Genomic DNA, 12,483 nt, shown 5'->3' with positions numbered 1-12,483 from the left:
ATGTGCATAAGGTGCATCTATGATCTTCAGGAATTTTGCTGCCAGTGACAGCTATAGTAATGAAGAAAATCTAGAAACCAATAATAGGTGATGACCAGTAGCAGTAATCAATGTGCAAAACATTTTCTATAAAACACTGCAATGATTGGAATGCAATTCTCTAATTTTTAATTCTTAAGGCTTTGTTCATATATCTTCAGTAAAAAATGTGGGTTAGAAAGACCTGTGGTTTTCAAAGCAGGTGGTGATAAAATGTCATAGGAGGATGATTTCATATAAAGCATACCCAGGCTGCTACATACAGACCTTTGGATGTGTTTTCTCATTGCACATATGCTAATACTACTGTGCTATTGCCCACAAGTGTCATTCTCATTTAAATCTGTCAGGATAGGAATATGGGAGCTGCTTTTGCTGACTTTTGCTAATGCAAGTTCTGGGGCGTCCATGCTTATTCTTTCTTCAATTCTCATGGATCCAGAATAAGTATATTAGAAGATATGACACCTGCTTGTGCCAGGTCAGTCATTTCTCAATTATTAAAGGAAAGACAAGAATAACAGCCCCTCACCCTCTAGAGACAAATCAGCAGTGGCATCTTCCATGTTTCTATCTTAACAGGTTCCTTCTAACAAGGGCCACTTTTAAATAACTTAAATAATAAAATTATTTAATTAACCTGTTTATTAGAAAGCAAAAGTGTTTCATAGCACCCCATTTCTTTTATCTCCAACTTCAATTTGACTGACAGGTCCTTCTTCCTACACAACAGAAAATTGGGTGCAAATGTTAACGATTGACAAAAGGACATCATCATAAATTGGCTATAAAAAATAAAAATAATTAAAGTCACTCTATAACTTTTATGTACACATAACAGGTGGTGGAGATGATCTTTACAGGAACTCCAGGAATATACAGTCTGAACAATGTTGTAGTCAATATGCATTGTTTTTTTTTTTTACATGCAGTATACTGTTATTGAGAACCTCTGCAATGGCTGTATGTTACACCCTTGGAGGTACACTAGCTTCAATCACAATGTACTTCCCTTGTCATGCTAACTTCTGGCATACTCTTGCTCCTTGCTCTTCCAGCACCTGCCAGCTCACTTTCAGTATCTGATCCATGACTGTCCTCTAGCTGGAAGGGGTTGACACGTAGACGAGGAGGCTTAAAACTGAATGTTGCCAGGCTCTTAGCTCTCCTACGCTTCTCCCAGGGCACATCTTGCTTCTTCCTGCGCTGCTCCTCTTCTTGGGCCACAAAATCTTGCAAAACTGAACGGAAGAGACGTGGGATCTCTGCTCCATCAGGTTCAAACTCCAGCATCAATCTGCGAAATCTGCACATTAAGCCAAAACCCAAAAGTCATTTAAAACCAATTGATTTTAACTACATTTTTTTACATTAAAAATTATTCATGCTAAAAATTGCAGAGGCCTTTTGAAAACTAACTTGACCATACTGTGAAGTCATATACTATGAAATGTTTGCACAGGTATGCTCTACAGAATAGCTGAACCAGTGGCTTAGCATGAGAGTTGAAACAGGATCTTGTAAAACAGCATTGTATGGGGTCCAACCTGAAAAGTCAAAACCTCCATTGTCATCTCTGTAAAAAGATAGTTTTGGTCTTCGGAAGAAGCTTCTAATGACCAGCATTGTTACAGGGAATGCATAAAAATTCTTTGCTCACCACAGCCATGTTAACAAGAAATGTCAATGTTATACAACCATGCTATATCTTTGGTTTAGATTTTCATTAAAACCCAGGTAAAAAATTGTACTCCATTACAAACATACACTTAAGTTTGTTAACCTGCTCCTGTATAACATTGATAGTTACAGATTATAGTGGAACAGGGGCACACAATTGAGTATAATCTGTACATAAAACTCAACTCACTTGAATGATCCCCTCCTAATGGACTTCCCTTTTAGGAGCCATATGTATTTAGTGTGGGCTTTATTTAATATTATTGTGCAGGTAGCCAAAATGTGGGTTAAAAAAAGAACTCCATCCACAAACAGTATATAAAAAGCGGGATTCCGGCCTTAAAAAAAAAAAATGTAAAAGTCAGCAGCTACAAACACTGTAGCTGCTGACTTTAAATAAGTAGACTTACCTGTCCTGGGTACCCGCGATGTCGGCCGCCCGAGGCCGACCCATCCCTCGGCTCTCGGGTCCCGGCACCGCCATCCTAACTAAGGGAAACAGGCAGTGGAGCCTTGCGGCTTCACTGGCAGTTTCCTACTGCGCACGCGCGAGCGGCGCGGCGCTCTGTGAATGGCCCCGTGGTGTTCTGGGAACACACACAGTTCCCGGAAGACAACGGGGCCGCTCACCGAGGAGCAGAACACACCACGGAATAGGAAGAGGCAGATTAGGAAGACTGCCTAGCAACAAGGGTTTAGGTAAGTTTAATTTTTTTTTTTTTTCAAATTTTTTTTTTTTATTTTTTTTAGGATTTTTGGTGAATTTTTTTTTTTTTCAGGGTGGCCCTCCACTTTAAGGTAAAGAAAACGATTCTCTCTTGTCATATGGTATAAAATGTTCAGCAAGTTTATATTGCCATATAATTAATTTATTAGTATTTGCTGGATACTTCAGTCAGTGCTGAACTTCTGTTTACAGTAAACAAGGTATTCTGTGAATGGACAAGGGGAAAGGAGGGCAGGCAAATTATAGGACCCCTTCATTGTATGACAGCTGCAGCTCTCATACCTGCACAGCCTAAAGTGGATGGCTATAGTATATAGTTTATACTGTACTAATGGATGAATTATATTCCAGAAAAAAACGATCTGAACATTTTACACCCCATGACAAGAAGTAATTTATTTTATATATATGTATGTGGATGTAATACCACTTTTATTAGCAGGTGTGTTAACGTGTCTCTAATGCCGCGTACACATGAGCGGACTTTTCGACCGGACTGGTCCGACAGACCTATTCTGGCGGGCAATCCGTTCGTGTGTGGGCTTCATCGGACCTTCAGCGGACTTTTCCAGTCGAAAATCTGACGGACTTTAGATTTGAAACATGTTTCAAATCTTTCCGACGGACTCGAGTCCGGTCGAAAAATCCGCTTGTCTGTATGCTAGTCCGACGGACAAAAACTGATGCTGGGGCAGCTATTGGCTACTGGCTATCAACTTCCTTATTTTAGTCCGGTCGTACGTCATCACGTACAAATCCGTCGGACTTTGGTGTAATTGTGTGTATGCAAATCCTTTGGTTCAAAAGTCCGTCGGAAGTCCGTCAAAAGTCCGTCGAAAGTCCGTGGGAAAGTCCGTCGGACCAGTCCGGTCGAAAAGTCCGCCTGTGTGTACACGGCATAACAACAAGAAACTCCATCAGGTTTGTACTGCCGCCTACATCTTTACTGGTGAAATTCATATTCTCTGTTTGTCCTGGTAACATTGTCATGAGGATAGAATGTGATGGTAAATTCAAAACGATACAATCCCATAGTTCTCACCGGAACAGGAGCTTAGGGGAAATCTTCTAATAGGGAGACCTTTTTCAGTGACTGTCTGAGAGTAGTTTTCCTTTCCCTTCTTTTAGTGTCTCAAAAAAAAAATGGCAATGGTTTTAACCCTCTCTTAAAGTGGAGTTCCAGCCGTTTTTAGGTTTATTAAAAGTCAGCAGCTAGAAAAAGTGTAGCTGCTGACTTTTAATAAACAGCCACTCACCTTTCTCGTGATCGAGTGGTGCACTCACCCTTGCCGTTTTCACCCTGCGTCCTCTCTCCCACTGTGCATGCATGAGCGACGCTGCGCTCTGTGACTGGTCCCGAAGTCTTCTGGGACCTGTCATGTGTCCCAGAAGACTTTGGAAAGAGAACTTCCGTTTCCGATCGCCTACGAGGCTCTTCTTTGCAAACCGATTGCAGAATTGCTTTGTCCGGAATGTCAACTGGCCTTACATCTGGTTACTGCAACTAAATTAACTATTGCAAAGGCTTGGAAAACTCCTACCCTTAGCTTTGAAGTGGTCAAAAACCGTATAAATGACATTATGGTAAACAAGAAGCTGACAGCTATACTTTCAGACACCCACGAAAAATGTCTTCGGGTCTGGCAACTGTGGATCGCTCATATCGAACCTTTAAGGTTTGATCATATGCTTCTTTAGTGCTTCTCTGCCGCACACCTCGCGGGACTCTTCTTTTCTTCTCCTCTTTTATTTCTAGCTCTTTCTCTAGTTCCTTACTTTTCTACCACTTCTACTTTATTCTACTCACTTATTCCATATGCATATTGGGTTGCCAGGCGCGGTCCTGGTTGAGATGGTTACGGTGATAGCACCATTTCTTCCCTTTTTTTCTATCTTTATGTATATTGCATTTCTACCTACAAGTATACACAGACAATCAGTTCTCATGTCTTGCTCAATAGGCTGTATGCCTGGATACCTTGGTTCTATTTCAACATATACTGTAGTAGAAAGTTTTTTTAACCGCTTCCCGACCGCTGCACGCCGATGTACGTAGGCAGAATGGCACGGGTGCACAAAAGGGCGTACCCGTATGTCCCTTCGTAATCTGGGGCTTGCGGGCGCACGCATGTGGATGTACGCCGGTGGCCCGCGAACGCGACGAGGAGAGGCAGAACGGGGAAATGCCTATGTAAACAAGGCATTTCCATGTTCTGCCTAGTGACATGACAGGGAGCTACTGCTCCCTGTCATCGGGAGCAGTGATCTCTGTCATGTCCGAGGTAGACCATCCCCCTACAGTTAGAACACACCTTGGGAAAACACTTAAAGCCTTGATCGTCCCCTAGTGCAACCCCTTCCCTGTCTTTTTTACATTGATCAGTGCTGAGGGAACACATTTAACCCCTTGATCGCCCCCTAGTGTTTAACCCCTTCTCTGCCAGTGACATTTACACAGTAATCAGTGGCTATTTTTAGCTCTGGTCGCTATATAAATATCAATGGTTCCAAAATAGTGTCAAAAGTGTCCGATCTGCCCACCACAATGTCGCAGTCCCGATAAAAAATCGCAGATCACCGCCATTACTAATGAAAAAAAATGATAATAAAAATGCCATAAATCTATCCCCTATTTTGTAGACGCTATAACTTTTGCACAAACCATCAATATACACTTATTGCGATTTTTTTTTTTACCAAAATTATGTAGAAGAATACATATTGTCCTAAACTGAGAAAGAAATTAGTTTTTTTATATTTTTTTGGGGATATTTATTATAGCAAAATGTAAAAAATATTGCTTTTTTCTTCAAAATTGTCGTTCTTTCTTTGTTTAAAGCGCACAAAATAAAAACCCGCAGAGGTGATCAAATACTGCCAAAAGAAAGCTCTATTTGTGGGAAAAAGTAACGTCAATTTTGCTTGGGTACAAAGTCGCACGACCGTAGTCAGTTAAAGCGACGCAGTGTTGAATCGCAAAAAATGCTCTGGTCATTAAGGGGGTAAAATCTTCCAGGGCTGAAGTGGTTAATAATGTTTCAGATAGTAGTATTGCTGCCATGGGTGCCGAACCTTGAACATGTATATTTTTCTGTTCTGTTCTTGACCACCATACAATGTAACCTCTAACTGCTGTTGACTTTGTGTGTTGGACTGATTTTTAATAAAATCCTTTGTAAAACAACAAAAAAACCTCAAAGATCCCTGCCCCAACACAAGCATGTTGATGCAGGGATCTCCCCCACTGTGTCTTTATATTCTGAAAGGGGGGACTCCCCCTCATTAGGTTACACAGATCAGTGCTGCAGCCATTGGTTGCAAGCACTGGTCAAGTGCAGATTTTCCAGCATGACCATTCGACAGAAGCTGATTTTCGGTACATGTACAGTTGTGCTCATAAATTTACATACCCTGGCAGAATTTATGATTTCTTGACCATTTTTCAGAGAATATTAATGATAACACAAAATGTTTTCTTTCACTCATGGTTAGTGTTTGGCTGAAGCCATTTATTATCAATCAACTGTGTTTACTCTTCTTAAATCATAATGACAACAGAAACTACCCAAATGACCCTGATCAAAAGTTTACATTCTTAATACCGTGTATTGCCCCCTTTAACATCCATGACAGCTTGAAGTCTTTTGTGGTATTTGTGGATGAGGCTCTTTATCTTCTCAGATGGTAAAGCTGCCCATTCCTCTTGGCAAAAAGCCTCCAGTTCCTGTAAATACCCTGGTGATTTTGGCCTGATAACATGCACACAAAATGACACAAAGGGGTTTTTAATGGCCTTTAAAAGTAACCATCCTCACATGTGATCTGTTTGCTTGTAATTAGTGTGTGTGTATAAAAGGTCAGTGAGTAGGGATGGGCTTTATATTCGGGTCGAACATGAATTCGACTTGAACATTGGCTGTTCGCCCGTTCGCCGAATACCGAACAATTTGGGGATGTTCGCGGCAAATTCGAAAGCCGCAAGAACACCCTTTAAAAGTCTATGGGAGAAATCAAAAGTGCTAATTTTATAGGCTAATATGCAATTTATTGTCATAAAAAATGTTTGGGGACCTGGGTCCTCCCCAGGGGACATGAATCAATGCAAAAAACAGTTTTAAAAATGGCCATTTTTTCGGGAGCAGTGATTTTAATCATGCTTAAACAATAAAAGTGAAACAATAAAAGTGTAATATTCCTTTAAGTTTCGTACTGTAGTATGCCTGTAAAGTGGCGCATGTTTCCCGTGTTTAGAACAGTCTTACAGCAAAATGACATTTCTAAAGGAAAAAAAGTCATTCAAAACTACTTGCTGCTATAATGAATTATCGGTCCGGCAATACACATAAAAGTTCATTGATTAAAAACAGCATGGGATTCCCCCACAGGGGAACCCCGAACCAAAATTTTTTAAAAAAATGCGTGGGGGTCCCCCCAAATTCCATACCAGGCTCTTCAGGTCTGGTATGGATATTAAGGGGAACCCCGTGCCAAAAGTTTTAAAAAATGGCGTGGGGGGTCCCCCTCAAAATCCATACCAGACTGGATTTTAAGGGGAACCCCGCACCAAAATGTAAAAAAAATGGCGTGGGGTCCCCCCAAAAATCCATACCAGACCCTTATCCGAGCATGCAACCTGGCAGGCCGCAGGAAAAGAGGGGGGGTCGAGAGAGCGCCCCCCTCCTGAACCGTACCAGGCCACGCCCTCAACATTTGGAGGGTGCTTTGGGGTAGCCCCCCAAAGCACCTTGTCCCCATGTTGATGGGGAGAAGGGCCTCATCCCCACAACCCTTACCCGGTGGTTGTGGGGGTCTGTGGGCGAGGAGCTTATCGGAATCTGGAAGCCCCCTTTAACAAGGGGATCCCCAGATCCCGGCCCGCCCCCCTGTGTGAATTGGTAATGGGGTACAAATGTACCCCTACTATTTCACTAAAAAGTGTCCAAAATGTTAAAAAAAGACAATAGACGGTTTTTATTAATGTCATCTTTATTAATATCTGCTTCTTTCCCCGCTTCTTCTTCCATCTTCTTCTGTTCTTTCTTCGGTGTTCTTCTTCTTCCTCCATCTTGTTCTTCCCCCGCTTCTTCCTCTATCTTCCTCCGCTTCTTCCTTCGGTCTTCTCATCCTGCATCTGCCTCCGGCTTCTTCTTCTCTGCTTTGTCCTCCGATCCGCCTCAGTGGGAGTCTCCCGCAGTGTGACGCTTCTGTTCAGGTGACAGCGCTTATATAACAGAGGGCAGGGCCACCCGGTGACCCCACCCCCCTCTGATGCACGGGGACTTCCCTATGGCTTTCCCCGCGGTGTCAGAGGGGGGCGGGGTCACCCGCATACTATAGACACCCCCCAGGTATGAAATTTAAAGTAATATTACACTTTTATTGTTTCACTTTAAGCATTATTAAAATTACTGCTCCCGAAAAAACTGCTCCCTGAAAACTTGTGATGTGGCTGTTTCAAGATGCACAATAAGGAGACACTTAAAGAAAGATGGGCTATATGGTCGAGTTGCCAGAAGAAAGCCATTACTACGCAAATGCCACAAAGTATCCCATTTACAATACACCAAACAGCACAGAGACAAGCCTCAAACCTTCTGGCACAAAGTCATTTGGAGTGATGAGACCAAAATTGAGCTTTTTGGCCACAACCATAAACGCTACATTTGTAGATGAGTCAACAAGGCCTATGATGAAAGGTACACCATTCCTACTGTGAAACATGGAGGTGGATCGCTGATGTTTTGGGCATGTGTGAGCTACAAAGGCACAGGAAATTTGGTCAAAAATTGATGGAAAGATGAATGCAGTATTTTTTTTTAAAAATACCGGAGGAACATTTGCGTTCATCAGCCAGAAAGCTGCGCATGGGAAGTACTTGGACATTCCAACATGACAATGATCCAAAACACAAGGCCAAGTCAACCTGTCATTGTCTACAGCAGAAAAAAGTGAAGGTTCTGGAGTGGCCAACTCAGTCTCCTGACCTCAATATCATTGAGCCACTCTGGGGAGATCTCAAATGTGCAGTTCATGCAAGACAGCCCAAGAATATACAGGAACTGGAGGCTTTTTGCCAAGTGGAATGGGTAGCTTTAACATCTGAGAAAATAAAGAGCCTCATCCACAAATACCACGAAAGACTTCAAGCTGTCATTGAAGTTAAAGGGGGCAATCCAATAAAAGGTATTAAGAACTGGGGTATGTAAACTTTTGATCGGAGTCATTTGGGTAGTTTATGTTGTCATTACAATTTAAAAAGAGTAAACACAGTTGACTGATAATAAATGGTTTCAGCCAAACACTAACCATGAGTGAAAGAAAAGTTTTTGTGTTATCATTCATATTCTCTGAAAAATTACCAAGAAATCATAAATTCTGCCAGGTTATGTAAACTTATGAGCACAACTGTAAACCCAGTATTAGTCTTTCAAAAAATAGAAAGAAAAATAGAAAGAAAAGTCTTAGGCATCCCATTACATTGATCTTTTTTTCCCATTCAACCAGCTCATTAAAAAAAAAAATGATCTGAATCTCTCCCACTGTGTTATTGTATTTGAACCTTCCCCACTGTCAGAGTACACTGATCAGTGTTGTCAGCTATATCTGGCGGTGCTGATCATTCAAGATAAAAACAGACAGGCTGGTTTTATAATTTTGATAGATCGACTTGTGTACAACCAGTCTGCCCATACATGGATCGAAATTCAGCCAGTCCTTGCTGAACCAGACAAATTTTGATCCATGTATGACCAGCTTAGCACTTATCATTGTATTTTGACAAAGGTCAGAATAAAATACCACAGCGGGAAGGATTCCCCCATTCACATTAAGTGTATGGATGGGGGAATCAGATAATTTTTTTTTCCGTTCAATCCATTGGTTGAACGAAAAATATTAATAATTTTTAAATAATTTTTTTTGGTTGAACGAAAAAAATGATTAGTATGTGGGCTGCCTTACTATATTAATACTCCCTGGTGTTTTGGCACGTTCCATGACCAAGCCATTTATCCTACTTTGATAGTACTCCTTTACATTTGCTCCAATGTGAATTAGTTCCTTAAACTTCTCCAAAATGCTATAGACCCAGTTTATTAGGATGAGTTATTTAGACCTTGTTCATTATGTTGTCTTGGTTTTCTTCTAGTAATATTTTATACACAAAAAGAAATATTACATAGGTGTGGAATTGTATTTGTTGCATAAAACCATCAAAGAACTGTTGAAAGACTTATTTTCTTAGGAATCATTATTTAGCTAACAAAGGGTTATTTTATCACCACCTCATACAGTTCTTCCTTTTGGCTTGCACAATAGATTCCTCCTTTTATAGTAGCAATTATAAAACTATTGTTAATAGCAATTATAACCAACCTAAAGCTAGCAGTATTTTAAGAAAGACAACCTCTCTTTGTGAATTGCCTTTTATATACTGAACAGGTCAGTTATTAATTAAATGTGCAGATTGAACTGTATTGTAATGGTATTACTGGATTAAAAAAAAAATATTGTGAAAAAACAACACATGACAATAGAAATACTGCATGTATTATGCTCTTGTGAATAGAGCTTTGAGGACACATCATTTGTCACTGTACCTGAGAATGGCAGGACCACACTGAGAGGGGCTTATTTTGGAGCATATGTCTCTAAGCTCCAGCTGGTCACCTGGGGTGATCTCATAGCCTTGGCGTGGTATGGAAGCAAGCCATGTATAGTCCACACCACTCTTCACTCGACGGTACTCAATAAAGCGCTCCCGTTGCTGCTTTTCAGCACGTTTGAGATGGGTTCCCAGTTCTAACATCAGAGTCTCTGTAACCAGCTCTGCACTACTCCTGGGTGCCAATTTCAGTGCAGAGTTTCCCGAGTCATTCCAACCAAAGAGTCCTGCCAGGAACATCCTCTGGACCTAGTAAAGACAATATCACCCTTAGGTTACAGGTCATTTAAATAAATAGCATTTTTAGGGCTCATTCACACCAGAAAGTGCACATAATTGCGTGTTTTTGACTGTTTACATGCATTTGAAGCGTGCTTGACGCAGGCATGAATACATTTTTCATGCATTTTGCGATGTGTTTGCAGTGCATATTAAAGGAAAGCAATGAGTGTTTGTTTTTCATATTAAAGGTGAAGTCCAGCCTGAGCTCTTTTGGCTGGGCTTCTCCTATGGTCACAGGAGTGCAATTCGTTTTGCACTCCTTTGACCCGTTTTCAGCAGAGAGTCTGAAGTCCGCTTCTGCTGGGGTCACCAAGATCAGTCCAGGCACCGCATCATCCCAACTTCTGAAGTCTGGATCCACCAGGTGCCTGGACTGATGGCAGTCTTAGCCTCTCAGCGAGCCGCTGAGACGGCCGCTCCTTGCCCCTCCACAGCTCAGTGCTCCAGTGAGCATGGAAGAGCAGAGCAGGAAAGCTGCTGATTGACAGTCAGCAGCTCACCTCTCGGGGAGCTGAGAGAACCGAGCCATCGGCGATGTTCGATGGCTCGGTTCTCACTGCAGAGACACCAGGGGACAAATGTAGCATCAAACCGATGCTGCATCCACCTAGGTAAGTATGAATATGGGAAAAAAGCCATACCCATACTTCTCCTTTAATGCAGCAGTAGTTTCTGTTAGTCACATGTATTCCCTCCTTGTCAGATCAGACATGCCAGTTTAGATTTGGCTGTAAACCCCTATTAAAGCTGACATGTCTCCTTCTCCAGCTCAAGGCTGATAATGAATACTCTGTGTAGCCCAGTGAAAGAATGTAAAACAGTACGTTAACAATATCTTTTGCTTTCCTTAGTGTAATCAAGATAGATTGTTTGTTGTATATTTGTTCTTGGGTATCAGCACTGAGCTTAGGCACATGATTTGAAAGCTTTGTGGGCTGATATTTATGTTCTGACAAAGAGAGAATACAAGCAAGTAAAAGAAAAAAAAATCACATCATCCATGGAGGTGCAGTATCCTAACAAATGAAGAGTGGGAATTCATATTATTACATATACCAACATATTACATATGTCTAGTTCTCTTTAACTCCTTCTCCCATACATTGCAAAATTAATTATTGCAGGTACCTGACCATTTGCCATATTTCAATTTTTTGTCATAAAATTTGTCACAGACTCATGCTGAATACATAAAGTATAGAGAGAGAGAGAAGGAGCACTTCTAAAAGCCAGTTCTAAAAGCATAGTGATATAGTAAATAATATAGTTTTTAATATATTATTATATATTACTATTCTAATGGGGGGGGGGGGGGTTATTTACTAAAGGCAAATCCACTGTGCACTACAAGTACACGGCAAGTGCACTTGGAAGTGCAGTCGCTGTAGATCTGAGGGGGGCATGCAAGGTAAATAAAAAACAGTATTTTTGCTTGTACATGATTGGATGATAGAAATCAGCAGAGCTTCCCCTCATTTCAATCTTCCCCTCAAACCTACAGCGACTGCACTTCCAAGTGCACTTGCAGTGCACTTGTAGTGCACAGTGGATTTGCCTTAAATAAATCAACCCCATAGTATAAAAAAAATTAATAGCATCTACACAATGCTGATAACATCCAGTTTCTTTGAAATTTCCTGGCAAATTATTGTAAGGAAAGCAGTAGACGCTCAATTACCTGGGCTCTTCTCAAAGTATTCCTGAAGTATGCCTAGTCCTGGTATTTCTTCTCCTGTTCAGGGCCAATGTTATCGGCCACAGATTGTATGTTTTCTTATTCCTTGGCTCCTTTTTTATATCTTTTCCTATGTCTCAGTTTTCAGATGCTCATTGTTTTTAATACACTCCCTTCGGTCTTCCTTCTCATCTGTCTCTACACTCATCACGTTGTCATTAGACAAGCTCTACTTTTTAAAGCCTTGTGTAATGCTCTGTAATCTGCAGATTCGGCCCACTCAGCATTCTCCTCACTGGGATACAATGGACCAGTTATATAACAATAGCTCATAAATACGTTTTATAAAAGCTCAACTCAGGTGCGGGATGTGTTATAACACTTTGTGTGCCTTTCTCATATAAAGCGTTTTTCATA

The 12,483-nt window shown here is 41.2% G+C and overlaps 1 protein-coding gene across 1 annotated transcript; it reads right to left on the bottom strand.

Moving 5' to 3' along the window:
• Positions 1–908: 908 nt before the first annotated feature.
• LOC141112462 (protein RD3-like) lies at positions 909–12,277 on the bottom strand. The gene is made up of 3 exons (XM_073605319.1): positions 12,070–12,277; positions 10,045–10,358; positions 909–1,345 (listed from the first exon to the last, which is right to left on the bottom strand). Exons 2-3 carry the CDS (start codon positions 10,347–10,349, stop codon positions 1,033–1,035), a joined length of 618 nt encoding a protein of 205 aa, XP_073461420.1. The 5' UTR covers positions 10,350–10,358; positions 12,070–12,277; the 3' UTR covers positions 909–1,032.
• Positions 12,278–12,483: the final 206 nt, after the last annotated feature.

Source organism: Aquarana catesbeiana, linkage group LG11 (assembly GCF_042186555.1).
Source record: "Aquarana catesbeiana isolate 2022-GZ linkage group LG11, ASM4218655v1, whole genome shotgun sequence".
In the NCBI taxonomy this organism is placed as follows: domain Eukaryota; kingdom Metazoa; phylum Chordata; class Amphibia; order Anura; family Ranidae; genus Aquarana; species Aquarana catesbeiana.
The sequence above is the reverse complement of the archived record's forward strand: the minus strand, read 5'-3'. Positions and strand labels throughout refer to the sequence as shown.

Excerpts from the sequence above, each read along its gene's own strand:
- LOC141112462 (XM_073605319.1), bottom strand. The coding sequence starts at position 10,349 with ATGTTCCTGGCAGGACTCTTTGGTTGGAATGACTCGGGAAACTCTGCA. Across the intron at positions 1,346-10,044 it reads TGTGGTCCTGCCATTCTCAG|ATTTCGCAGATTGATGCTGG; the intron begins GTACAGTGACAA and ends CTTAATGTGCAG.